This window comes from Paramisgurnus dabryanus, chromosome 24, assembly GCF_030506205.2.
Source record: "Paramisgurnus dabryanus chromosome 24, PD_genome_1.1, whole genome shotgun sequence".
NCBI classification, from domain to species: domain Eukaryota; kingdom Metazoa; phylum Chordata; class Actinopteri; order Cypriniformes; family Cobitidae; genus Paramisgurnus; species Paramisgurnus dabryanus.
The window spans coordinates 13,991,897-14,019,174 of NC_133360.1; the positions used below are offsets into that span (position 1 = coordinate 13,991,897).

General features: G+C 37.1%; 3 protein-coding genes across 3 annotated transcripts in view; all 3 read left to right on the forward strand.

The window, feature by feature from the left end:
* The first annotated feature begins 1,650 nt into the window (after window positions 1-1,650).
* Window positions 1,651-21,633, forward strand: LOC135721181 (duodenase-1-like). Its single transcript, XM_065243367.1, has 5 exons — window positions 1,651-1,889; window positions 18,571-18,778; window positions 19,184-19,334; window positions 19,459-19,707; window positions 21,247-21,633. Exons 1-5 carry the CDS (start codon window positions 1,829-1,831, stop codon window positions 21,406-21,408), a joined length of 831 nt encoding a protein of 276 aa, XP_065099439.1. The 5' UTR covers window positions 1,651-1,828; the 3' UTR covers window positions 21,409-21,633.
* LOC135728328 (thrombin-like enzyme asperase) lies at window positions 2,648-3,656 on the forward strand. The gene is made up of 3 exons (XM_065246503.2): window positions 2,648-2,804; window positions 2,930-3,181; window positions 3,280-3,656. The coding sequence occupies exons 1-3, from the start codon at window positions 2,781-2,783 to the stop codon at window positions 3,439-3,441; spliced, it is 438 nt and encodes a 145-aa protein (XP_065102575.1). The 5' UTR covers window positions 2,648-2,780; the 3' UTR covers window positions 3,442-3,656.
* Window positions 21,634-26,529: 4,896 nt separating the features above from the next.
* Window positions 26,530-27,278, forward strand: part of LOC135728281 (granzyme F-like) — a 29,574-nt gene continuing 28,825 nt past the window's right edge. The window contains exon 1 of the mRNA XM_065246466.2: window positions 26,530-26,665. The gene's annotated coding sequence lies outside the window, so the exon portion shown is untranslated. The remainder of the gene's footprint in view (window positions 26,666-27,278) is intronic.

Consider the following 27,278-nt stretch of genomic DNA (forward strand, 5'->3'; position numbering starts at 1 on the left):
TTGACGGATGCATTGGTTATAGAGTTAATTTGATCAATACCACATTTTCAATGACCTTGTTCTTCTAATAGAAAAATTTAGTTTTCAATTTTTAACTAAGCTTTAATAATTCGTTATAGTGAAGTATAAGAAGCAAAGTTTGTGTTTTGATGTCACTGATAGTATATTATTTTACTCACTCTTTTTTTCAGTGCATCTTTGCAAAACCACGACCCAACATTAGGTCCTTTTTAACCTAGCATGTGTTCTGTCCAATATTTACCCATTATGGGTCAAAAATAACCCAGACATTTTTAGAGTCAAGTCATTCCAGCTTTATTTTGTAAGTTGTAGCAACTCATTTTTTGTCAAGATAAATAATAATAAGTTAAATGACTTGTAAATCTGACTTGATTCAACAAAAAATTTAAGACAGAAAATATATATTTTTACTGTGTAATATGGTGGTTCAGCAGTGACTTATGTTGTTGTTTGGGAAACACATCCCTGACCAGCAGGGCTGAAAGCAGCATACATAACTTTACATTTCACAGTTGTTTTATGCTGATGTAAACTAATCGGACCAGGAGAGCTGAAAGCAGAACCACTAAACACAGAAATCATTAATTTAATAAACCACAGTTGCTGACACAAATGCTTAAAAGTGTGAACACAAGCCAAGGTGACAAACTCCTTTTAAAAAGTGAAAGCTTCTCTAATTAAAAAAATACTTAATTTGGTAACTTAAAGTGAAAAGTTTAAGGTGAAAAAAACTTTAAAAATAACTTCAATAGGTAGCACCTAATATTTTTACTGATGTAAACATTAGTACCAATTGAAGTAATTTTTTAAGTAATCCATTAACCCCATTACTAAAACATCTTCAAAGGAATTTAAAGTACAATCAAAATACACAGATAAACATTATTTAATGCAAAAACATTACTGTATTGAATAAGGTTTGGTGTGTAAATATGCCATCAAATAAAACAGATAAAACTCAGCAGCTTCTCTTAAGTTCTTCTCACCTAAATTGAATTATGAAAAACATCTCTATGAAAACCTCATGAGCTGAATAAAAGAAACCTCAGAATGCAGACCTTTAATCCAGGTCTTGTGTGTGTTTAACACATTTCACATTTTTTATATTAATAACCATCAAGTCTCTCTTAGTAAATTAGGAAAAAATTTTTACTAAAATGAATAAACTTTTTTTTATTTGCTAACACACTGTTTCTGAAACTATAGCTCATTTTGTCTAAACTACACACACATGAACAACCACAAACCTCCACAAAACATCACACATCTCTTGCAAAAGAAATCAAGTTATTCAAAATGATTTAAATTCCTCTAAAAATTTTATTTTTTACTTGCACACAGCTATCAAATGATTGGGCACTGCCAAAATAACCATTTAGTAAAAAGGATGTACAAATCTAAAGAGGATTTTCATAACACTTGAACATCTATGTGTATATACTGTGCATATTGTATGGATAAATATTTTAAAGAGGGAAAATATTTAATTCTCAAAACATTACTGTGATAAAAACGAAGGTGAACATTTTACAATTTAGTGTAAAGCAGATAATGTGCAAGTGAGTCAGAAAATCTGCATGAGTAAATTGCTCAAGTAGCCTGACACTTTTTAATGTGTAGTTTTAAACTGTACGTACATTTATGCATTTTAAACAATAGCACTACATCTCGTGAGGTCATTCATACATGTAAAGATATTACTTTTAATGCCATAGGTTTAGAAAAAAGGGAAGCGTCAACTTGATGCCTCCACCCCACCCTTACAGTATATATTACACTGTTTCATCAGTCAGATCTCATCTTCATCATGATCATCATCATCTCTCTGCTCCTGTTGGGCTCTCTGCTGCCAAACCTGAGCTTCACTTGTAAGATTCATGTTTTACTCTGTAAATGTCCATCTTATTCAGATTTATCATAACTAACAAATGAGCGTTGCATCAGAAAATGCACCTGTATATAAAGTGTAACACATTTCCATTAACAAGACTCAATATTGGATTCGTCTTTGGTGATGCATTATTCAGATGTTTTTCATACTGATTAAGTTGACTGATATTTCTCTCTCAGCCAGTGTCAAGGTGTGTATAGTGAATGGCACTAAAGCAACACCTCACTCCAGACCTTACATGGTTTCTGTTCAGAAGAATATGAGACATGAATGTGGAGGATTCCTCATTTCTGATCAGTTTGTCTTGACTGCTGCAATCTGCAGAGATGAGTAAGGTTTAGGTTTCATTTAGTCTGAGCTGCAATCATAACAATCATAATCTCAGATATATTCAAATGTTCTCATAAAAAAACTACTCTACAACACAGAAACATCATGAAATTATGAAATATACATTTTTCTGAAGTTATTTTTACTGATTTGCTGTTTCTATAAAATAAATGTAAAGAAGATTGTGAAAATAAACTGATGTCAAAGATTGAAATCAAATTTTGATGCTCCTAATCTTATCATTCGATTTTGAGACTTTAGCCTGGTTAAAAATAAAAAATAAATGACACCATGACTTCTATTCCAGACTTAACACACTCCCTAAACACTCTTTATGAAAAAACCTTTCTAAAGAAAACCGATACAGGTAAAATAAATATATTGTTTAATAAGATTTCATTGTTTCCACAGCACTGAGAGTCTGACAGTTGTGGCAGGTGCACGTGACTTAAGAAGCAGACAGGAAAACCATGTCCGCATTAATGTGAGAAACTATATCAAGCATCCACAATACAAGACCAATAGTAACACACCTTACATGGCTGACCTGATGATTCTGGAGGTAAAAAAAAACTACACTCAATATTGCTATCCAAGCATCACAATACATAACTACAATATTATCACATGTAGTTCTATCTTATCTAACTTCTGTCTACTAAAGATGAATGTGTTGTTGGATTACAGCTGGATAAAAAAGTCCAACTAAACGACAACATCCAGACAATTCCCATACCAATGACACCTGTGAATATCAGTGTGGGCACTGCTTGCAGTGTTGCAGGCTGGGGAAGAATAACTACTAGCGGCCCTTTAAGTCCAACCCTCAGAGAGGCAAACGTGCAGATTGAGAATAACACAGTCTGTGCTGCTCAATGGGGATGGGAATATGTAGCTCCACAGATGATGTGTGTATATGGCAGTGGAGGATCGTGTTTCGTACGTAAAACATTGACATCTGATTTACAGATTATTTGATGCTTTATTGAAGCCATAAATAGTGATAAGTGGCAATTATGTGTCTACATTCTTAACAGGGGGATTCAGGAGGTCCTTTGGTTTGTAACAACACTGCGGTGGGCGTTACATCCTTTGTACGCAAGGTCAACTGCAACGATCCTTATCGGCATAATGTTTATATGAAAATTTCTGCATTTCTTCCATGGATCACGGAAATAGTACCACTACCACCTAAATGAATTCTGCATAATAAAGTGATATAAATGCATGCTATTATTTCTTTTATCTTTCCAAACTGTCATCTTTTAACACCTCATTAAACAACAATTTACAACTGCACTGTACTCATCACAAACTATGCTCTATGCATTATGTTTTTGTGGTTGTGTGTGTGTTTAATGGTTGAATTTCTGATTTTCTCACAAACTGATTTTAAATAAAGCTTTGAGCATCAAGCATCAATAAGTCAACGTGTCTCACGGTCATGAAATTGCAACATTTCCTTAAATAAGGATAATATACTTATAACAAGCTAATAATAACAACATTCATGCCAAACATGTCACAAATTTGATTATTTTAAGTTTATCTATCTTAATTTTATTGGGGTATCCATATACTTGTTGGGGATTTTGCCCAGTCTTATGTGTATTTTGGATATGAATCTTCAAACCCAACCATTTATATTTGCAAATGTCACATAGATTTCACAAAGCAGTTCTGTGCTGATGTTTAAAATAACCCAGTATAATTTTGTCTATTGGGATAGTTTGGGACTTCCAAAACACACTTACCAATCAGGTATCAGCATCAGTTGTTATGCATTTTATTCAAAGCATATTACAGTGCATTACAAAGTATACATATTTTTTCATTATGTGTTCCCCGAGTTCAAACCCATGACCTTTTATGCTGCCAATGCAATGCTCTACCATTGAATACAGGAACAATAAGTCTGTCATAATTTCTCTAACATTTTGATAGTGCTGTTAGTATTACTCTGAATAAAAGAACAACAACAAACCATAAATAAAATAATTAATTAATTAATTAATCAGATGACATTAACAAGTATTTTTCATTTAAAAGTTACCTATTTTAATTAAGTCTGTGTATAATATGCTGATATTTTGACATACGTTGTACTTAATTTATTAGCTTTTTCTTAAAATGCTACTTAATATTTTTGCATTCATTGAAATCCATATTTATCCATATTATTAAGTTGTCCTTATTTAAAATATCAGTTCAATAAACTTACAAAAATTAGTTGGAAAATGTTGCCTTAATTTTATTGAGTTAGATCTAATCAGTCTAGGGGGGCCAGTGCTGGACTGGTAATCTGGCATACCGGGCAAATGCCCGGTGGGCCGACATCCTTGGGGGCCGGTGAATATAATATTATATTTTTTTATTGGCCAACGACCGGCCCATAAAGCAGGGACAGCGGCCCATTGGTTAATTTTCCATACTGACACGGGGCTGGTCCAATCATCTCTTAACAAGCTACACCCCTCTGTTTCTTGTGTCAGATGGACAGAGCGATGATCTGACACAAGATACAGAGGGCGAGTATCATACAGACGTATCATACATCTAACACTATTTTTGTCTGAACAGCCCATAACACTCGTACAACGCGCAATGCAGCCCGTTGCTTTCTTTCTTTGTTTTAATGTAATTCATTAATCAACCCATTCTCACCCCATGGCGTCAATATTTGACGCCACTTGACCATGCGTCAATATGTTACGTGGAGGGTATACCTTTCGCGTCATTTTTTGACGAACTGGGGACTTCAATACTATTACGTCCGTTGCATTCTCTTTCCTATTTTCTTACCATTTTCGCGTCGGTTTAGGGTTAGATTTACATAATGACATCCCTACCCAAACCTAACTCTAACCCCAACGCCAGGTGACAACTGTCGTACCTAACTCTAACCCCAACGCCAGGTGACAACTGTTTAATTTCGCGTACACTGTTTAATTTTGCGTAATCTAACCCTAAACCGACGCGAAAATGGTAAGAAAATAGGAAAGAGAATGCAACGGACGTAATAGTATTGAAGTCCCCAGTTCGTCAAAAAATGACGCGAAAGGTATACCCTCCGCGTAACATATTGACGCATGGTCAAGTGGCGTCAAATATTGACGCCATGGGGTGAGAATGTGTTGCATTAATGGCGCTAAAAGGCGCGGTGGCAATGTACTGCATTTTTTTTAAAGTTAGCGTAAGATGTTTTTTTTTGGAGAGACCGGCCCAGGAGACACCTAATCAGCAGCCCATTGGTTCAGTTTTATTTGACATTTGGCTAGCACAATCACAACTTTTATGGCATTTTATGAAGCATGCAGAGTTAGTGTGCGTCTGTCAAAATAAGAACCGACTCGAGTGGACGTGTGGTAAGCAGAACTGCATCTAAAACACTGTTGTTAGATATCCTCTTCATAAAACGCAGTCAAAAACACAAGTGATGGACCAATGGCTGTTTGCAAAATGACAGTGATTACACTGCAATCAAATACAGTGTGGGCAAAATTATTAGGTAGCTACATCAAACTTTTGATCACAGTTTTTATCAAACATATTTACTAATTCCAAACCAAATTAATCTTAATAACTACCATTCATTTTGTAAATAAGGCATTTATAAGTAATACATTATTGCTAATGATGTCTGGCTGGAGAAAAAAACACCTTATATTCAAGTGTGCAGAATTATTTGGCACATTTTCTTTTACATTTAAAATGAGCTAAAAAAAAAAAATGTTTATTACGCAAACTGGAAATTTATTATTTAAAGTCCATAAGAAAGATGCCATGCATGGAAGTTGCAAAATTGAGGTTTGACCAATATACAAGAAATCCTGATTCGGGCAGCAAGGGCATAAAATAGGATGAAAGGAAAAGATATACAAAATTAATGTTGGATATTAAAATTACTGCGTTTTGGAATTGGTAAAAGGTGTTCAGAAAAAAGTGATCAAAATATTCTGCACACACTGTAATGGGACTCGTGGCTCAGAGAAGACTGCGACTTCATTGTAACATTTATCAGGTCCTGGTGTTATCATAAGGTGTTCAGAATGGTTAGTTTAAACATTGTGAACTACCTGGCTAACACTATTATTTTTAAAATCTGCAAAGCCTTTTACAGCGCTTACATTTTTGTAATGTCACGTGTCCGCTCTTATACTTTTCTACTTAATCATTATATGGAGTTGGTAGTCAAGGTTGCACAAAGATTTGTGATCCTATGTAGTAGGCCGGTCTGGACCAAAATGCCAGGGCCAATTTTTTGTCCCAGTCCAGCCCTGAGGGGGGCCAAGGAGGGGCCAGTGTTTCACCAGAGGAGCACATAAAAAAATGGCAAGAAATGATATTTAAAGATTATAGGGGTGGTTACAGGAATTAGTTCAAGACAGGACTAGGCCTTAGTTTAATTAGGAAATATAACTAGTTTTAACAAACATTTCTTACTAAGGGCACTGATGTATTTTAAGATATGGCATTGCAAGTTGTTTTCAGTTTGGACAGCTCTAACATTTATTTATCTAAAAATTCCATGCAATGCAAAAAACAGTGAGCATATGGTCCCTATGTTCCCTTACCGGAAATCACTTGACCTTTTCTAAAGCCCTCCAACCGAAAAACATGCGAGCCTACTCCATAAACTTGATGATATGCAAAGTTTTATAAAGAAAAACGTTTGTTTTAGTTTACATATAAACACACATTGCTAGACAGTGCAAACATTGCATTTCAAATATGTTTGTGATATATTTGATTAACTGTAATTAAATCAAGGTTGTATTGAGCAGCTGCACTCTGATTGATTGATTGATTCGTTGTTATGGAGTTATTAAATTATAATTTTTAATTTTGTTGTCATCAATTAAATGTTTCATAATAGTGACTTTACTAGGATTTCTTTAGTCCATGCAACATTTAAATTGTCAATTTTACACAAACTTTATTAGTAAATACAACTTACATTTTATTTGTTGACATTTCTTAACAAAGCTATGTGGAATCCACTTGATGAAGTTTTTTTTAAAGTAAATCCAACTTTTTATTTGCATTGGTTATAGAGTTAATTTGATCAATACCACATTTTCAATGACCTTGTTCTTCTAATAGAAAGATTTAGTTGTCAATTTTTAACTAAGCTTTTATAATTCGTTATAGTGAAGTATAAGAAGCAAAGTTTGTGTTTTGATGTCACTGATAGTATATTATTTTACTCACTCTTTTTTTCAGTGGGTAGCCGTCAAACCCAAAATCTTCCTTATCAAAAATCCACCACATGCTGTATGTGTTTGTTTGTCACGAATGTAGACCATGTATGGGCGGCTGTGTGGAATGGACTCCTTACCGTTATTTCCTCCTATTTTAAGACTTTTTAAACTATTTAAACGGTTATGAGAAACTGTTATTACAGTAGTGTAGTCTGATTACCTGGGGTGCAGGAGTGCAGCAGTAGCAGTGTAGTTATGATCCAAAAGATGCTCATTGTAGTCACTGTTCAGTCCAGCGATGTGAGAAGCACAGTGAAGTCGTCTTCTGCTTTAATACAGAGTCAAGGGACTCAGACCAGGAAGATAAAGCTGGAAATTAATCCATGCACCAAATTCAGATCAGTTTATTTCATTTAACATTGAAAAGTGCTGATCATCAGCGTTTGCTGATTTATCATGAAGTAGCCACACTTATGGTGATAAGACCAAACATGCATGCTTATGTCAGCGATATCCAATCTGTCTCCTGAAAGACCACTGACCAACCCTAATCTGATCCAGACATATCTGCCAGTAATGTTTAATCTCACAGATCTTTATTAACTGATCGAATTTAAGAGTTTTTTCTGTTCTTATGTAACTGCAGTGGAGTAAAATGATACTGAAATAAGATAAGTCAAGATCTGATGAGATGTGCCTGTATGTGTCATTTTTTATAAATGACACATACAGGCACATCTCATCAGATCTTGACTTATCTTATTTAAGTATTCAGAGATCCATAAAATGTTGATTTTTTTAACTTAATTTCTTTCTTTATTAAGAAAGTAATATATTACTTTTTTGCATCTTCTGTATAATAAAAAAACTTTTTTATTTTTCAGTCTATAATGTTGAACATGCTGCTAGTTTGGAGGTGGAAGCAAAACTTTTGTGATGTAAACAGCTCTGTTTCATGATGGTAAAATGTGTATTTGCTGGTAGCATTAAATCAATAATTTTTTTAGGTTAAAACTAAATTGACATTAACAAGACACCAAACACCACTTTCGTATATAGACCAGAATACACGCTTGGAAAAAAAATCTGGAAGTTCTGTTTGTGTGTGTGTTGTCTATAAACAGGGATGGATTAAGACAAAAAATCAGCCGACAATAAAAAATACAAATATACTAAATAAAATAATTGAATGAATACATATTTACAATAAGCACTTAACTCAAATAACTAGGGCGTAATATTTGAGCAAGTGCAGAACCAATTCAAATGACAACACTGTACTGTATGTTTATAAACTTCTTGTGGAGTTTTGTGTGGGAGTGAAGGAAATCCTATTGCACTCGATATTTGCCAGTCCAAACCTAAAGGTTTTTATCATGGAGCTTTTCAGCGCCACCTTTCCTTGTTGGTTTGTTCAACATGCAATCTTCCTGATTTCAGATCAGTTTATTTAATATCTAACTGCATTTAAAAGGAAGTGTTGATCATCAGCTTTTACTGATCTACACTCTTAGAATGAATGTGTTATAAAACACATTAAAGTGGATTCTTCGACAACACATTAAATGTATTTTCCCGGAATCCACCCATCTCTGTGTTATTATTGAAACAACACATTTTGTGTTACTTTTAACACAACTTGTGTTATATTTTAACACAAAATCAACACAAAGCGACACATAATGTGTTAAAAGCTTAATGCACAAAGATGTGTAAATCCTTTCTAAGAGTGTATCCTAATAGAGCTCTGTGTGATTGAGATCAGGTGTTGATGTTCACAGTGAACTTTAAGGGGTGGTTTCACGGACAGGGATTAGCTTAAACCAGGACTTGGCCTTAGTTTAATTAGGAAATATAACTAGTTTTAACAAACATGCCTTACTGAAAACATTATTTGTGTGCATTTTGAGGCAAAACAAAGGGCACTGATGTATTTTAAGATATGTCACTGCAAGTTGTTTTCAGTTTGGACAGCTCTAACATTTATTTTAATCTAGGACTAGTCTAATTCCTGTTCGGGAAACCACCACTTAGTCTTGTGAAACTGAACCTCTTCACCGTGCTGACATGCTTTTATACATTGATGCTGTTTGTGGTGGTGAGCTGTGTATGATGCAGACATCCCAACCTGCAAAAAGTCATTTCAGAGAGGTATCTTGAAAACCCCTTCCACACACCCAGCCACTTCCCCTATAAGGACAAGAATATAACATTTAGCCAAAGAAAATGACTTTACTTGTTAACTGATATTGTATTAAATAACATGAACTAACCATGCAGTAATGTTAGCTTAGCGTAGCGTAGCGCAAGTTCTACCAGGAAACTCGAATGTTACGTCATTCATTTCACAAGGCGCAATCAATCATCCCTGATACAGAGTATATAAGCCTCGCACTCACCTGTCTTTGCGTTCGCAGATACTGATGCCAGCATTTACACGCTCGATGTTCAGTGCATATGTACACTAAAGCGTTAGTTACATTACACGCCATTTCAAATGTTGAGTGATTTATCGGGCATTCAAACTGTTTTCCTGGGATTTCCTCATCTCGTTTTGTTTCACCTGCACCATCGCGAGGAGCTCTCACAGAAGGTTAAAGACTTAAAAAGGAAGTCTGCAAGCTTCCTTTAAAGTGTGTAACCCTGCAGTACACAGGGAAGGATACCACAGGGCGTTATCCCTCTTATGAACAGTGCAAGAACATTTGGATGATCTGTAAAGTGTAACCATAATATTGACTGTCGTACACTCTGAACGCCCGCAGCAGATGTCACTAATCATCATTGATTGGCGAAGCACTGCACCTGCACGGGTTTGGAAGAATGCCGAAGTTTGTTTTCTTCCTCATCACATGATCTTTGTCTTTCATCTACAATACCAAATGCTCCGCTTATTATTGGTTTTAACCGTACGTGAATGTTTTGTGAAGCAAAGACATTGAATCGACTTGAATGAACAGCTATTGCTCGCGAAAATTTCGCACATTAAATACGGCGTGTATGCAATGCATGACATGCTGCAAACTATTGTGTGACAATATGTACAGCTAACAAGCCAAAGAACCCAGAAATAAGTTTTTATAAGCTGTCGACCTCAAAAAACGAGCGTTTAAAGACACAAAAGTGGAAAAAAGGCAACTTTTCATAGTACTCCTATTAGTAGAACTGCGTCCACTAGGGGGAAATGTAGTCGGCGATCCACTTTTTTCTCCTTAAAGGTTGGGTTTTACTGCTCGACAGCTTATAAAAACTTATTTCTGGGTTCTTTGGCTTGTTAGCTGTACATATTGTCACACAGCAGCTTTTAGGCATTATTCGGTTTTTTGTTATAAGCCAGAAATGACAAGGAGGCAGCCTCTCGCAATACAAAGTCAATGGAGACGGTTGGATTGTTTTCCCCCCGGTGGGCGTGTTTTTCAAATTTGCATAACTGCGCTCTGTCTCTATGGGTGTGGAAACGAACGTAAACAGGGCGGTGGTAAACGTGTCATCTGTTTAAAAACGTTCTGATTGGCCCGATCTGTCAGCGCGGTCTGACGTCGTCCATTCTAAATGCCGGTAATCCTATATTTTTCGTTCACACATAGCGCTTACCGGTAAATTACTGGTAATCTTACAACCTGTCTTACTGGTAAATTGGGAGCACTGATTTACCGGAAAGGTTCTGTTCACACATGACATGTTAACTGCAATTTACCAGTAAATTACCAGTAAAGACTGTATGTGTGAAAGGGACTAATGACCATGTCTTACAGTGCAATATGGAGACGGAGCTGAGGTTGTGTGGTGTATTTAATACAATTAAAACGTGCATTGGTGTTATTCCTGAGGGCTTGCCGTTGTTTTGGTCGGTGCGCATTCTGCGGATGTTTCAACAAAAGTTGAGCCTGTAAACTCTCATTTTGAGTTTGTTTGTTATGCAGTAGACCTCACTTACAGTTGAAAAACGCGCGCCTTGCCTCTTCAAGAACACAACAGGCTGCATCAGTTTAAACCATTAAGCACATTGTGCTTTGTTTGCGACGCAGGCACACAGAATATGCGCATGGGTAGGCATCAGTGGATTTCTGAATAATGGTTTGAAGATGTAATGTGACTGCTAGCTTTTAAATCACAGCACGTAATTCCTATTTAAAGTGCTGTTGAACGTTGGCATCGTATGTTTCGCCCGAAATGGTGGTGCCACCAGCTATACAGAATACAAACACAATTCCTTCTTGTTTTAACATGGAACCCAATGGAAATAATGTCAAAATATTTCATTGAGTGGTGTTATGTTCAAATATAGTGTTGTTCGATTATCTTATGTGTTTCAACTATTTAATTCTAATCGTCATATGCTGTTTTAATGAATTCCAACATGACTGGAGAATTGGAATCTGAAATAACTTGTTTCTAATTTAATTCAATGTTTTGTTTAAAGCCTGGAATATACCACAGGATTTTTGCACTCTGACAAGATTGTAGCAGCAAACGCATTGTGCGGTGATCATGCTGAATTTCTGACACTGTCAGAAAACTATTGTAGGCTATCTTGGACGCAAGACCAGGAAAACGTCTGTCTTTAAACTTCTCCCACTGTACGACACTGTACCACCGACGAAGAGCCACGATCATAGAATTCGTGATGATGTTTCACGATGGGAATCTTTCATCTGGGAAAGCCAAAAATCATGCAGTTATGATTCTAAATGATAACTTTACAAGGAACTTTGTCTGGAATTAGATTCGTACAATCCACTTACTCTGCATCCTCAAGAAAATAGCAAAACATGCATCAACTTTCCATATAACCACATTACACCGGCTGCTAGGATTTAAACCATTATAACAGCACGGCTGCATACATGAGGCAAGCTGTTTTAAAACTATATACATGTTTTTACACAGACTACGGACATGCAGTTCTATAAGTGCTTTATTTTCAGTGCCTGCATTAACATCAGGGCTCTTTATCAACGTCCAGGAACTCTAATTGTAAATGGCTGCAAGGATTTGAACATTCATAATTGCTACATGTACAAGAAATAAGCTTTCGTTAGTATTGGGCCGTGCGCACTTGCCGCGTGCACGCAGGTGGTCACGTTTCACGTCCTCGATCGTTTCTGGAATGCCAGCGTGGCGGAGGATCTTCATTAAACAAATAATTCAGAACTTTAGTGCATATGTAAGACTGTTAGCACAAAACTGTCACGTTTAATCATGCTATTATGGTTAGTCAAAGTTTAAGCTGTAAACTTTCATCTAGAAGGCTATTACTTTCGGAGTACGTCCATCTATCAACTACACAACCCTACTGATACCGCTCCTCAGTTTTTGGGGGGTCTTAATTTACATCGTAAACTGAGAATTTTATAATCCTCTGTGTGTCATGGCGAAGCAGGCAAGACAAGGCAACGGATCCAAATGCAATGGTTTATTTCTTAAAAACCCAAAAGTGCACAAAGCAGAACCAGAATGAAGACCAGAATACAGGACCAAAAAGTGATGACAGCAAACTATACTCAACAAAGGACAACTGAAACACAAGGACTGTATATATTCATGTGGGTAAACAAGATATCAAGACACACCTGGGAAATAATCTAGAACAAGGACCAACGAACTACAAGAACTACAGACATGGATGACATTACAGAACTTCAAATAAAGAGTACAAGACTGGGGAAACACAAGACACAACAGTGACACCGTGCAATCTTTAGCATCAGTCAGATTTGTTTGTAACCATCTAATCTTCTCCCTACTTTTATAATGACAATATAAAAGCATGCATACATCAATTGTCTCTCTTCATCAGAAGCCGAGCTCCTAATTTCACCGTGTGCAGGAAAACACTATGACATTCAATTCAATAATGGCAAGTAATAATCAAGGTATGTTTTAAGCAAATTACTGGTGGTGGTGGCGTATTCAACCATGCTATATCATGGCCTTTGCACCATTTATATCATTTCTCACCCTGCATAACGTTGCCTTCTGCGGCCTATCTGATATCAAGCCTAACAAGGCTTTATTTTCCGGCCTACGCGGCCATCTGCTCTCAAGCCTAACGTGGCAGCCTTCTACGGATATCCTCTACTGCTGACGTTACGGTCAACATTTACGGACATGTTAATGGTATGTATCTTTTGTCAATACTGGTGGTGGTGAATCTTATTGCAAGCTAACCTGTTGGCTTTTCCTACTGGGCATATCATTGCCTTCTACGGCCTACGCAGCCTATCTAACCCTGGCATATCTTTGCCCTTCATAGCAGCCTCTCATACGCGGCCTTTTCTCACTAAGCATATCGTTGCTTTATATGGCCTACGCGGCCTATCTCTGTCTGGCATATCATTGCCTTCTAAAGCCTACGCGGCTTTTTCCCACTAGGCATATCGTTGCCTTCTACGGCCTACGTGGCCTATCTCTCAGCCTTTCTCTCCAGCCTATCTCTATCTGGCATATCGTTGCCTTCTATGGCCTACGCGGCCTATTTCTCTGGCATATCGTTGCCTTCCAGAGGCCTACTTGGCCTTTTCCCACTAGGCATATTGTTGCCTTCTGTGGCCTACGCAGCCTATCTCTATCTGGCATATCGTTGCCTTCTAAAGCCTACGTGGCCTTTTCCCACTAGGCATATCGTTGCCTTCTACGGCCTACGCGGCCTATCTTTCAGCCTATCTCTCCAGCCTATCTCTCTCTGGTATATTGTTGCCTTCTGTGGCCTACGCAGCCTATCTCTATCTGGCATATCGTTGCCTTCTAAAGCCTACGTGGCCTTTTCCCACTAGGCATATCGTTGCCTTCTACGGCCTACGCGGCCTATCTTTCAGCCTATCTCTCCAGCCTATCTCTCTCTGGTATATTGCTGCCTTCAACGGCCTAAGCAGCAATCCCATGGCCTCTTACGGCATCCGTCAATGTCAGTGGATAACAATTTCTCTTATCTCTGTTTCAGAAACCTCTAAGAAACACTGGTGGGTACCGATCATCGTTACCAATTTTTGGGGATTAGATTCTGGCCTGTCTTCATCTCCAGACAGGAACCACAAGAATCCGTGACCCCCGGATTTGAACTATGGCCGGGGCCTACACCAAAGAACTATACTGTGTTACATTCCAGCCTTGGTTGCTACCTACTGTTAAATAAACTTATATCAATACTTAACCTATTTTCGAGTCTTTCTGGTAGAAATGTTAGCTTAGCGTAGCGTAGCGCAAGTTCTACCAGGAAACTCGAATGTTACGTCATTCATTTCACAAGGCGCAATCAATCATCCCTGATACAGAGTATATAAGCCTCGCACTCACCTGTCTTTGCGTTCGCAGATACTGATGCCAGCATTTACAACCCACCCTCCCTGCCACCATCACCAGGTCGGTTCCGTCCATACTCGAGGGGGATTCGATTCTGGCCTGTCTTCATCTCCAGACAGGAACCACAAGAATCCGTGACCCCCGGATTTGAACTATGGTCGGGGCCTACGCCAAAGAACTATACTGTGTTACATTCCAGCCTTGGTTGCTACCTACTGTAAAATAAACTCATATCAATTCTTAACCTATCTTCTAGTCTTTCTGGTAGAACATTTGTTACTGTATTTGTTAATTTTTGTTAACATCAGTTTAAAAAAATACAGCTGTCCATAGTTTGTTCATGAACCCAATATTACAGAGGTACGTTTCATCCATGTTATACTTCCTGAATTTGCCATAGCCCTGTGGTGTGTGTGGTCTGCCTTCTCTTCTGCTGTTCCCAATGTTCTTCAAGAGCCTGCCCCATGACCCAGGTCCTAGCCTGCCCCATGACCCAGGTCCTAGCCTGCCCCATGACCCAGGTCCACATCTGCCCCATGTTCTAGGACCATGCTTGCCCCACGACCCTGGACCATCCTGGCCATACGACCCAGGACCTCCTCTGAACTGCCCTGCCGTTGCCAAGAGATCCTGACCCACACCACCCACCCGCCATTGGACTCTTTTATGATTAGTTTGTAATGTGTTGTCCCAGAATCCACTTTAATGTGTTTTATAACACATTCGTTCTAAGAGTGTAGATCAGTAAAAGCTGATGATCAACACTTCCTTTTGCCTGTTGAACAAACCAACAAGGAAAGGTGGCGCTGAAAAGCTCCATGATAAAAACCTTTAGGTTTGGACTGGCAAATACCGATTGCAATAGCATTTCCTTCACTCCCACACAAAACTCCACAAGAAGTTTATAAACATTCAGTACAGTGTTGTCATTTTAATTGGTTCTGCACTTGCTCAAATATTACACCCTAGTTATTTGAGTTAAGTGCTCATTGTAAATATGTATTCACTCAATTATTTTATTTAGTATATTTGTATTTTTTATTGTCGGCTGATTTTTTGTCTTAATCCATCCCTGTTTTTAGACAACACACACACAAACAGAACTTCCAGATTTTTTCCAAGCATGTATTCTGGTCTTTATACCTAAGCGGTGTTCGGTGTCTTGATAATGTCAATTTAGTTTTAACCTAAAAAAAATGATTGATTTAATGCTACCAGCAAATACACATTTTACCATCACTGCCATGAAACAGAGCTGTTTACATCACAAAAGTTTTGCTTCCACCTCCAAGCAGCATGTTCAACATTATAGACTGAAAAATAAAAATGTTTTTTTTATTATACAGAAGATGCAAAAAAGTAATATATTACTTTCTTAATAAATAAAGAAATTAAGTTAAAAAAATCAACATGTTATGGATCTCTTTTATAAATGACACATACAGGCACATCTCATCAGATCTTGACTTATCTTATTTCTGTATCATTTTACTCCACTGCAGTTACATAAGAACAGAAAAAACTCTTAAATTCGATCAGTAAATAAAGATCTGTGAGATTAAACATTACTGGCACATATGTCTGCATCAGATTAGGGTTTGTCAGTGGTCTTCCAGGAGACAGATTGGATATCGCTGACATAAGCATGCATGTTTGGTCTTATCACCAAAAGTGTGGTTAATTCATGATAAATTAGCAAACGCTGAAGATCAGCACTTTTCAATGTTAAATTAAATAAACTGATCTGAATTTGGTGCATGGATTAATTTCCAGCTTTATCTTCCTGGTTTGAGTCCCTTTACTCAATAATAAATCAGAAGACGACTTCACTGTGCTTCACACATCGCTGGACTGAACAGTGACTACAATGAGCATCTTTTGGTTCATAACTACACTGCTACTGCTGCACTCCTGCACCCCAGGTAATCAGACTACACTAATAACAGTTTCTCATAATCGTTTAAATAGTTTAAAAAGTCTTAAAATAGGAGGAAATAACGGTAAGGAGTCCATTCCACACAGCCGCCCATACATGGTCTACATTCGTGACAAACAAACACATACAGCATGTGGTGGTTTTTGATAAGGAAGATTTTGGGTTTGACGGATGCACTGGTTATAGAGTTAATTTGATCAATACCACATTTTCAATGACCTTGTTCTTCTAATACAAAAATGTAGTTGTCAATTTTTAACTAAGCTTTTATAATTCATTATAGTGAAGTATAAAAAGCAAAGTTTGTGTTTTGATGTTACTGATAGTATATTATTTTACTCATTCTTAGAGTCAAGTCATTCCAGCTTTATTTTGTAAGTTGTAGCAACTCATTGTTTGTCAAGATAAATAATAATAAGTTAAATGACTTGTAAATCTGACTTGATTCAACAAAAAATTAAGACAGAAAATATATATGAAAGCAGCATACATAACTTTACATTTCACAGTTGTTTTATGCTGATCTAAACTAATCGGACCAGGAGAGCTGAAAGCAGCACCACTAAACACAGAAATCATTAATTTAATAAACCACAGTTGCTGACAAAAATGATTAAAAGTGTGAACACAAGCCAAGGTGACAAACTCATTTGTTCAAACCTTAAATGTTAAAGCTTACCTTGTAAAAAGTGAAAGCTTCTCTAATTAAAAAATACTTAAATTGGTAACTTAAAGTGAAAAGTTTAAGGTGAAAAAAAAACTTTAAAAATAACTTCAGTAGCACCTAATATTTTTACTGATGTAAACATTAGTACCAATTGAAGTAATTTTTAAGTAATCCATTAACCCCATTACTAAAACATCTTCAAAGGAATTTAAAGTACAATCAAAATACACAGATAAACATTATTTAATGCAAAACCATTACTGTATTGAATAAGGTTTGGTGTGTAAATATGCCATCAAATAAAACAGATAAAACTCAGCAGCTTCTCTTAAGTTCTTCTCACCTAAATTGAATTATGAAAAACATCTCTATGAAAACCCCATGAGCTAAATAAAAGAAACCTCAGAATGCAGACCTTTAATCCATGTGTTGTGTGTGTTTAACACATTTCACATTTTTTTATATTAATAACCATCAAGTCTCTCTTAGTAAATTAGGAAAAAAATGTACTAAAATGAATAAACTTTTTTTATTTGCTAACACACTGTTTCTGAAACTATAGCTCATTTTGTCTAAACTACACACACATGAACAACCACAAACCTCCACAAACATCACACATCTCTTGCAAAAGAAATCAAGTTATTCAGAATTATTTAAATTCCTCTAAAAATTTTATTTTTACTTGCACACAGCTATCAAATGATTGGGCACTGCCAAAATAACCATTTAGTAAAAAGGATGTACAAATCTAAAGAGGATTTTCATAACACTTCAACATCTATGTGTACATATACTGTGCATATTCTGTGTATGCATAAATATTTTAAAGGGGGAAAATATTTAATTCTCAAAACATTACTGTGATAAAAACGAAGGTGAACATTTTACAATTTAGTGTAAAGCAGATAATGTGCAAGTGAGTCAGAAAATTTGCATGAGTAAATTGCTCAAGTAGCCTGACACATCATCTCTCTGCTCCTGTTGGTCTCTCTGCTGCCAAACCTGAGCTTCACTTGTAAGATTCATGTTTTACTCTGTAAATGTCCATCTTATTCAGATTTATCATAACTAACAAATGAGCGTTGCATCAAAAAAAAAGGAAGCTGTATATAAAGTGTAACACATTTCCATTAACAAGACTCAATATGGGACTGTCTTTGGTGATGCATTATTCAGATGTTTCTCATACTGATTAAGTTGACTGATATTTCTCTCTCAGCCAGTGTCAAGGTGTGTATAGTGAATGGCACTAAACCCAGACAGCAGATGACTCGGAGCGGATCCGGCCCAGAGTCGTCTGCCGTCTGGGAAGCAACACCTCACTCCAGACCTTACATGGTTTCTGTTCAGAAGAATAGGAGACACATTTGTGGAGGATTCCTTATTTCTGATCAGTTTGTCTTGACTGCTGCACATTGCAGAGACAGGTAAGGTTTCATTTAGTCTGAGCTGCAATCATAACAATCATAATCTCAGATATATTCAAATGTTCTCATAAAAAAACTACTCTACAACACAGAAACATCATGAAATTATGAAATATAAATTTTTCTGAAGTTATTTTTACTGATTTGCTGTTTCTATAAAATAAATGTAAAGAAGATTGTGAAAATAAACTGATGTCAAAGATTGAAATCAAATTTTGATGCTCCTAATCTTATCATTCGATTTTGAGATATTAGCCTGGTTAAACATAAAAAATAAATGACACCATGACTTCTATTCCAGACTTAACACACTCCCTAAACACTCTTTATGAAAAGACCTTTCTAAAGAAAACCGATACAGGTTAAATAAATATATTGTTTAATAAGATTTCTTTCTTTCCACAGCAGCGAGATTCTGACAGTTGTGGCAGGTGTACGTGACTTAGAAAGCAAACAGGAAAACCATGTCCGCATTAATGTGAGAAACTATACCAAGCATCCACAATACAAGACCGATAATAGAACACCTTACATGGCCAACCTGATGATTCTGGAGGTAAAAAAAACTACACTCAATATTGCTATCCAAGCATCACAATACATAATTACAATATTATCACATGTAGTTCTCTCTCATCTAACTTCTGTCTACTAAAGATGAATGTGTTATTGGATTACAGCTTGAAACACAAGTCCAAATAAACAACAAGATCAACACGATTCCCATACCAAAAACACCTGGGGAGATCAGTGTGGGCACTGATTGCAGTGTTGCAGGCTGGGGAAGAATAACTACTAGCGGACCTTTAAGTCAAACCCTCAAAGAGGCAAACGTGCAGATTATGAGTGACACAGTTTGTGCTCGATGGGGACTGCAATATAAAGCTGAAGAGATGATGTGTGTATATGGCAGTGAAGGATCGTGTTACGTACGTAAAACATTGACATCTGATTTACAGATTATGTTATGCTTTATTGAAGCCATAAATAGCAGGCACGTGCAGAGGGGGGGTGGCGGGTGCCCAAGCACCTGCCCCTTTACCCCTGGATGACCAAAGTGCCCTTTTTGTCAAGGCATTTTTTTGTAATTAAATGCCCTTTTGTGAAGGCCTGCCCAATCTAACTATTAGTAAAATTAATAAAAAATAATTTAGCCGCAAATAAAATTAGTCACATGATGACGTATTGACCTTTTATTGGACAATCTCTTTAGGGAAAGCTCACAGCGCTAGCAGCGCCCACACGTGCACGACACGGTGCGCAGTACAGGGAGGATCCCCCTCGAGCCGGCATTGAACCGAAGCGGTATGCTTGTTATATTATTATTATTTTACAAGAACAACGTGAGGAGAGCATGCACAGCTTTTGTTTATTGCTGCCTGTGTGTATTTACATCTCTAGAACGTTAGATGCAAACAGGGCTCTCAAGTCTCACGCATTTCAGCCTTCACACGCCACACCTTGTATTTCTCACGCTGAAAATAAAACATTATTCCCATATAAAAACAATGGATGAGGCAAAGGCAGGGACGTTCTCTGCCGGAAGTTCATACAGGTAGCTGTCTCGAGTTTTTAGGTGTGCTCAACTTCACGCAGCAATGCAAGACCCGAAACGCACATGACATCAAAGTACCGCGAGAAATATTCGGGAAATCATACGGAGGAGTTTGATTTCAAATCGCTCTCGCGCTGTTCTAATGTCATCCACTTGTCACGCGGAGTTTGTTGGAAGAGCAAGATCCGATGAATATGGTAAAAAAAAAAAAAAAAAAAATCTTAATTTTTGTATCACATTGAATTTACGATTCCTGGACTCGCCTTTGATAAAAGACAATGTGAGCTGATGTTGGGTAATATAGCCATACTCGTGCTAAATTATTAACTCAGTCAAAAACTCTCAAGCTTTGCAACCAGTTTTAGTTTACCTGAAAATAAAGAAAGTACTAGAGGCTTCATGAAATGAATGAAAGGAGAGATGAATGTCATTATTTTATTGCCCTGTCATCAAGGCATCAAAGTGTGCAAAAACACAACACAAACACGATTCAAAACTATAGGCTACTCTCTTTGTATACAAATTTCGAACAGGATTAGAATAGAATAGAATTATATTTTAAATATGACAACAAAAACACAAGCCTGTAAACGTAATAATATCTTAATGTCACAATGCAATATATAATATCATATAATTTCAAAACTGCATATACTGTGTTGACACACACAAACACTAAATGAAATGCACTGTAAGTCATTCTGTCTCACTCTATTTGCAAGGAAAATAAAGAAAAACGTTAGACTTATCATCTTTCTATTCTGTATTACTTTATTATTTGTTTCAGTTGTGTGCTTGCGTGTCGGCGAGCAAAGTGCCCTTTTTATTCTTTGAGCACCTGCCCCTCCAATGGTCTCTGCACGGCCCTGATAAATAGTGATAAGTGGCAATTATGTGTCTACATTCTTAACAGGGGGATTCAGGAGGTCCTTTGGTTTGTAACAACATTGCGGTGGGCGTTACATCCTTTGTAAACAGGAACAACTGCAACGATCCTTATCTGCATAATGTTTATATGAAAATTTCTGCATTTCTTCCATGGATCAAGGAAATAGTACCACTACCACCTAAATGAATTCTGCATAATAAAGTGATATAAATGCTTGCTATTATTTCTTTTATCTTTCCAAACTGTCATCTTTTAACAACTCATTAAACAACAATTTACAACTGCACTGTACTCATCACAAACTATGCTCTATGCATTATGTTTTGTGGTTGTGTGTGTGTTTAATGGTTGAATTTCTGATTTTCTCACAAACTGATTTTAAATAAAGCATTGAGCATCAAGCATCAATAAGTCAACGTGTCTCACTGCCATGAAATTGCAGCAAAACAGTTTTTCAATTTTGCGTTGTAAACAACTGAGATAATCAGGGAAAACTAGATTGCAGTTTTATTATTATTTACTTAACACAAGCTAATAATAACAACTTTCATGCCAAACATGTCACAAATTAGAATTTTTTATAAAAAAAAGAGATTTGAAAGAAGCAATTCCACAATCTTTGCATTGGCTTATATAAAATATTATTTGAAATAAAGATGTATCATTTTAATATCTGCAATTCCTTAAGCTCACCACACGGGGTCGTCTTTACCCCGGGACATTATTACACCTGAATGTTGATCTCATCACACTGTAAAAAGTATCAAGCAGTGGTCTTGCCGGTATTTTAAACAGTCCTAAATATCTTTATATCTGGATAATTTTATGCTTGCCTGTTTATTTTTTATCTATCTTTATTTTATTGGAATACCCATATACTTTTTGGGGAGTAGTCTTATTTTGGATACGCTTCAAACACACAGATTGTTCAAACACAAGATGTGTGATCATACAGATAGATACACTCAAATAATTGACAAACTACTTCCATTATTTTAGTTGAGTGCCAAAATATTTAAACTAATGCTAGTTGTAAGGTTTAAAAACCGAGTGAACAATTGGCACCACGTGTCATTTGTTTTGTTCAGTACATTCATAGAGACCACAAATATATCACCTATGATATTTGCAAAGCATGATGCACATCAAGTAGGTGTGAAAGAGGAAGTACAGGCTGGTGGGCTGAACCTGCCCATTAGACATGAATTATTATCAACACATTTACACATAGGGGTCCTTCAGTCTTACCAACAGCGTTACCGGAGAAACATCATCATGATCATCTTAATGCTTCTGCTGGGTGCTTTGCTACCCCATTTGACCCTAACAGGTAACAGCTCTTATGTAATATTATTGACTTAGCTTGCAGTATGACTTCTACGTGTATTATAAATATATTTTTTGTTTGTTAAACTACATCTAAACTTTTTTGCATCTACAGATAACACGTTTTGCATTTGAAAAAGCTGCAGTACCATTCAGTGCCGTATGTCCAGAGTGAAGACCCAGTTACCCTTCCTGTACATGTACCTGTATACGTACCTGTATGCCCAGATTAAGAGTTACTTACCTTTGAACACGCACCTGTATGCCCGAGCTACAAGCTACTTACCTGTGAATACGCCCCTCTGTGTCCAAAGTGAAGCTCCAGTTACCCCGTCTGTACACTAAGAGTACTTACCTTGAACCCCCACCTGTAAGTTCCAGCTACAAGCTACCTACCTCGGATACGTCCTGGTACGCCCAAAGAGAAGGTTCAGCTACCCCTGTGCATCCACCTCTGTACACCCAAGCTACTTACCTTTCTGTGCATACATGGAGAGCTGAATACTAACCATCTTTGCGTCCTAAGGAAGTCCAGTTGGCCTTGGAAACTCCATCTGCCCATCGCCTAGGTGTCTCCCGAGCGGGGGCCCCGGAAGCGGACGCCGCGGCACAAGGTACTCACATCAGTCCAACGTGTTACTCACCGTGTCTCTCTCTTTGCCTCAGGAAGGAGGAAAGGCGCCACGGGAAGTCAACCTGAAACACAGAAACCAGTATCAGCTGGAAACAGTGGATAAAGTCACGTGGGAGAAAGGCGCACCCTCTCGGAAGACTTAACCGATATTTTAATTAAATTAAATAAAGTTAAAGTTTACTTACGCTCTTGTGTGTCTGGTCATTGGGGTGCTTTTGGGACCTCCTCAAGGTGGAAACTAGGGAGGGGCGAGACTCATGACACCTGTGGTCCGCTTCGACCTGTGACACTTACATGGTTTCTGTTTAGAAGAATAGGAGACATGTTTGTGGAGGATTCCTCATTTCTGATCAGTTTGTCTTGACTGCTGCACACTGCAGAATACATTATGAAATATAATCCCAGCGAAAGTTCTTTTGTTGTGATTTACTGTTTTCTATAAAATATTGTAAAGAACACAGTAAAATATAACCATGATATCTTTAATACTTTCTGAGTAAGATCCTGTCAAAGATTGAAATCAAACCATGATGTTTCAAATCTCATTATTAGATTTTGAAACTTTAGCCAGGATTTCACAGACAGGGTTAATGTCAAGACGGGGAACAGAAGTAAAGACACAAGTGCAGAGTTCACAAAACATAAGGACATTTAATAATAAAACATGAAATAAAACACGGGAATCAAACAACGGGCAGGTAATGAACACAGGAACATCCAACGTGAACAGACATGGAAGAAATGACAATGAACCGGCAGTCAGTATTGCACAAACACAGGTATAAATACACAGACTAATGACAAACAGGTGGAATGAATCAGGTGATTAATCAATGAATGTCCAGGTGCTAATGATCAGAACAGAAACAAAACATGACACAGATTTAACCGTGACAGTTAAAGGTCAAAAACAACAATATAGTTCATCATGGCATCTGTTACAAAATTAACACGCTCCCTAAACAATCTTTATAAAGACCTGAAAAATCTTTAAAAAAAACTGATAAAGGTTAAATATATTGTTTAATAATATTTATTTATTTCCACAGCAACGAGATTCTGACAGTTGTGGCCGATGTACATGATTTAGAAAGCAGAGGGGGCAAACCATGTCCGCATTAGTGTGAGTACTTATAACAGGCATTCATTCAACCCCAATTCGTGGACACCTGAAATAGCCGACCTGATAATTCTGAAGGTAAACAACTTCACTCAATATTGCTATCCAAGCATCACAAAACATATAATGCAATATAATCACATGTAGTTCTATCTCATCTAATTTCTGTAAAGATGAATGTGTTGTTGGATCACTGCTGAATAAAAAAAGTCAAACTAAACAAAAACATCAAGATGATCTCTATACCAACAACACCTGTGGAGATCAATGTGGGCATTGTCTGCAGTGTTGCAGGCTGGGGTGATGTGGCAAATGGCTGTCCTGCAAGTCAAAGGCAAATGTAGATATTATGAATAACGCAGTCTGTGCTCGATGGGGACAGGGATATGTAGCTCCACAGATGCGGTGTGTATATGGGCATAGAGGATTATGTGTGGTATGTAAAACAATGACATCTGATTTACAGATTTTTTTATGCTTTATTGAAGCCAAAAATTGGTATAAGTAACAATTATGTGTGATTACATTCTTTGGTTTGTAACAGCATTGCAACATTGTGGTGGTTGTTACATCCTTTGAATGCAACAACAGTTGCAATGATCCTGATAAACCTAATGTTTACGAAATTTCTGCATTTCTTCCATGGATCCAAAGCATATTAAGAGCTAAATGAATTTTGCATATAAAAGTATATAAATGCTTGCTTTTATTTCTTTTATCTTCCCAAACCTATTAAACTATAATTTACAAATGTACTCGTCAAAAACTCTGGCATAATAATCAAGGACTTTGCTGCCGTAACATGGCTGCAGCAGGTGCAATGATATTACGCAGTGCCTGAAATAGTCCCCTTGGTAGCTTTCAATAGCAGGGGACTATTTTCGGCACTGCATAATATCAACATGAATCTTCAAACACACAGATTGTTCACATTTGCAAATGTCAATTAGATTACACAAAGCAGTTCTGTGCTGATGTATGTGTGATCACACAGTTAGAGATCATTAACATGCATTAAAATAATTAGCAAACTAATTCTGACCAATGGACTTGGTTCGTCCCATTTTGACCCAATGCTTGGTTTAAAAAAGTTTCAATTGTTACATTGCATTTGGCAGATGCTTATATCCAAAGCATTATCACATATTACAGTGCATTACTATGTATACACAGCAATGCTGTGTACATACAGTAAGGGCTTTTAACACTTGAAATAGTTAGCCCGGGTTATTCTAAACCGTTTCACATTGTTCATACTTAACCAGGGGTTAAGAGATAACCCTGAGTATTTATAATCAGACGTTTCACACTGTACATTCCTAAACCCTGGGTCAGGAGTCTCCAATCCTTCTCCTACACACCTGTCTGTAATTATCAAGCTACCCTGAACACCTTGATAAGCTGCTTCTGCTGTGTTAAAATAAGGTCATAACATACGAACCCTGCTTCCTTTCACACTGCGTGCGTTTGGCACCACAATGCGGGGTTAACCCCACAAAAGCAGTGCCACAAAAGCAGTGAAACGATCCTTAACCCCGGGGTAAAAGTGGGTTTTGGAACGAAGAAAACTCAAGGGTTGAGCGCAGTGTGAAAAGCCCTATATTTTTTCAGTACGTGTTTCTTGAGTTCAAACCCATGACCTTTTGCTCTGTTAACACAATGCATCTGATTCAGTGTTAGAAACTAAGTGATAGGAAGCGTATGAGAAAAAAAATGTACCCGTCAGTGAAGTCCAGGCTCAAGTTATAATCTAATATTGAGATTAAGAGCATTAAAGTTTGATTTCACTCATTGATTTTATTTTTGACACAATCTCACTCAGTCAATAATTATCAAGGTTATATATTCACAGAAAGTTCTTGATAGATGATAAACTATAAGCTGACATATCCTGTGTGCTCACACGTATTACATATAATGCTTATGAACTCCATATTTTGTGCTCTAGGTGAACGGACTTGTATTGCTTTATGTAAACTCTCATCTAGAATACATGTGCCATTTACAAATAAGCAGAGCGAAAGTAATGACAAATAGTAAGAGTTAGGAGAATAATAGCTCAAAAAATGTACAAACAAGAAAAAAAAATGTGCGTGGCTAACTGGGCAGGGGTGCAACTTAAACAGGAAATGACATTGATGCAAATGAAAATAACACCATCACCTATAGCAGGACAAGGTGCAATGCAACACTTATACTCACCAAAAAGTACTAAGAAAGCCACAAAAGTAGTTGTACTCATATCTTGGTCATCTTTCTTGTAGAGCAGCGGTGAGTGAAGGAAGAGATGGTCCTGTAGACCGAAGCCTTAGAGAGGAAGGAACACCTGACACTGCATTTTGGACACAGGCTGCTTGGATTGGGTAAGATACTGCAGTGTTTCCGCTATATACATTCAACCGTGGCGGCCCGCCACTCCTAAAACATCCCCGCCACGCCTGCGGTTGTGGATAGAAGGGATACAGCAAACGAAATCTCGTTGGATGAGCACTGTTTTATCCTAATCCTTTAACCAAACCCAACTCTAAACACAAAATTTCACACGATTGTAGGATGTATTTGTATCTAATTTAGCCAGAACCGCTGTTTTCATCCTAATAATCCTACCTCCAAATCTAATCCTTAACTTTTCGGCATTTGCTGTATCCCTTCTAGACAAAACCCACAGCGTCAGCTCGCAAAAAAGCAACCGAAATGTCCGCTCTGCGAGACTGGCTGTCTAGAAATAAATTCCTTTCCGGATTTGCGTTGTTCACTCATTTATAAATAAATGTCCTAAAATATCATAATTTCCTCCATGGGCTTAGTTTCATGCACGAATAGATTTAAATCAACAGAGGATTATTAAGCTACGTTTCTGTTTGAGAAATAATAATTAAATAAATAAGCCTATACGAAATATGTTGCACTTAAATAATTATTAAATTGACAAAACGAATAAAAAAATATTTGAGTTTCTGTTCTTTTTTTGTGACG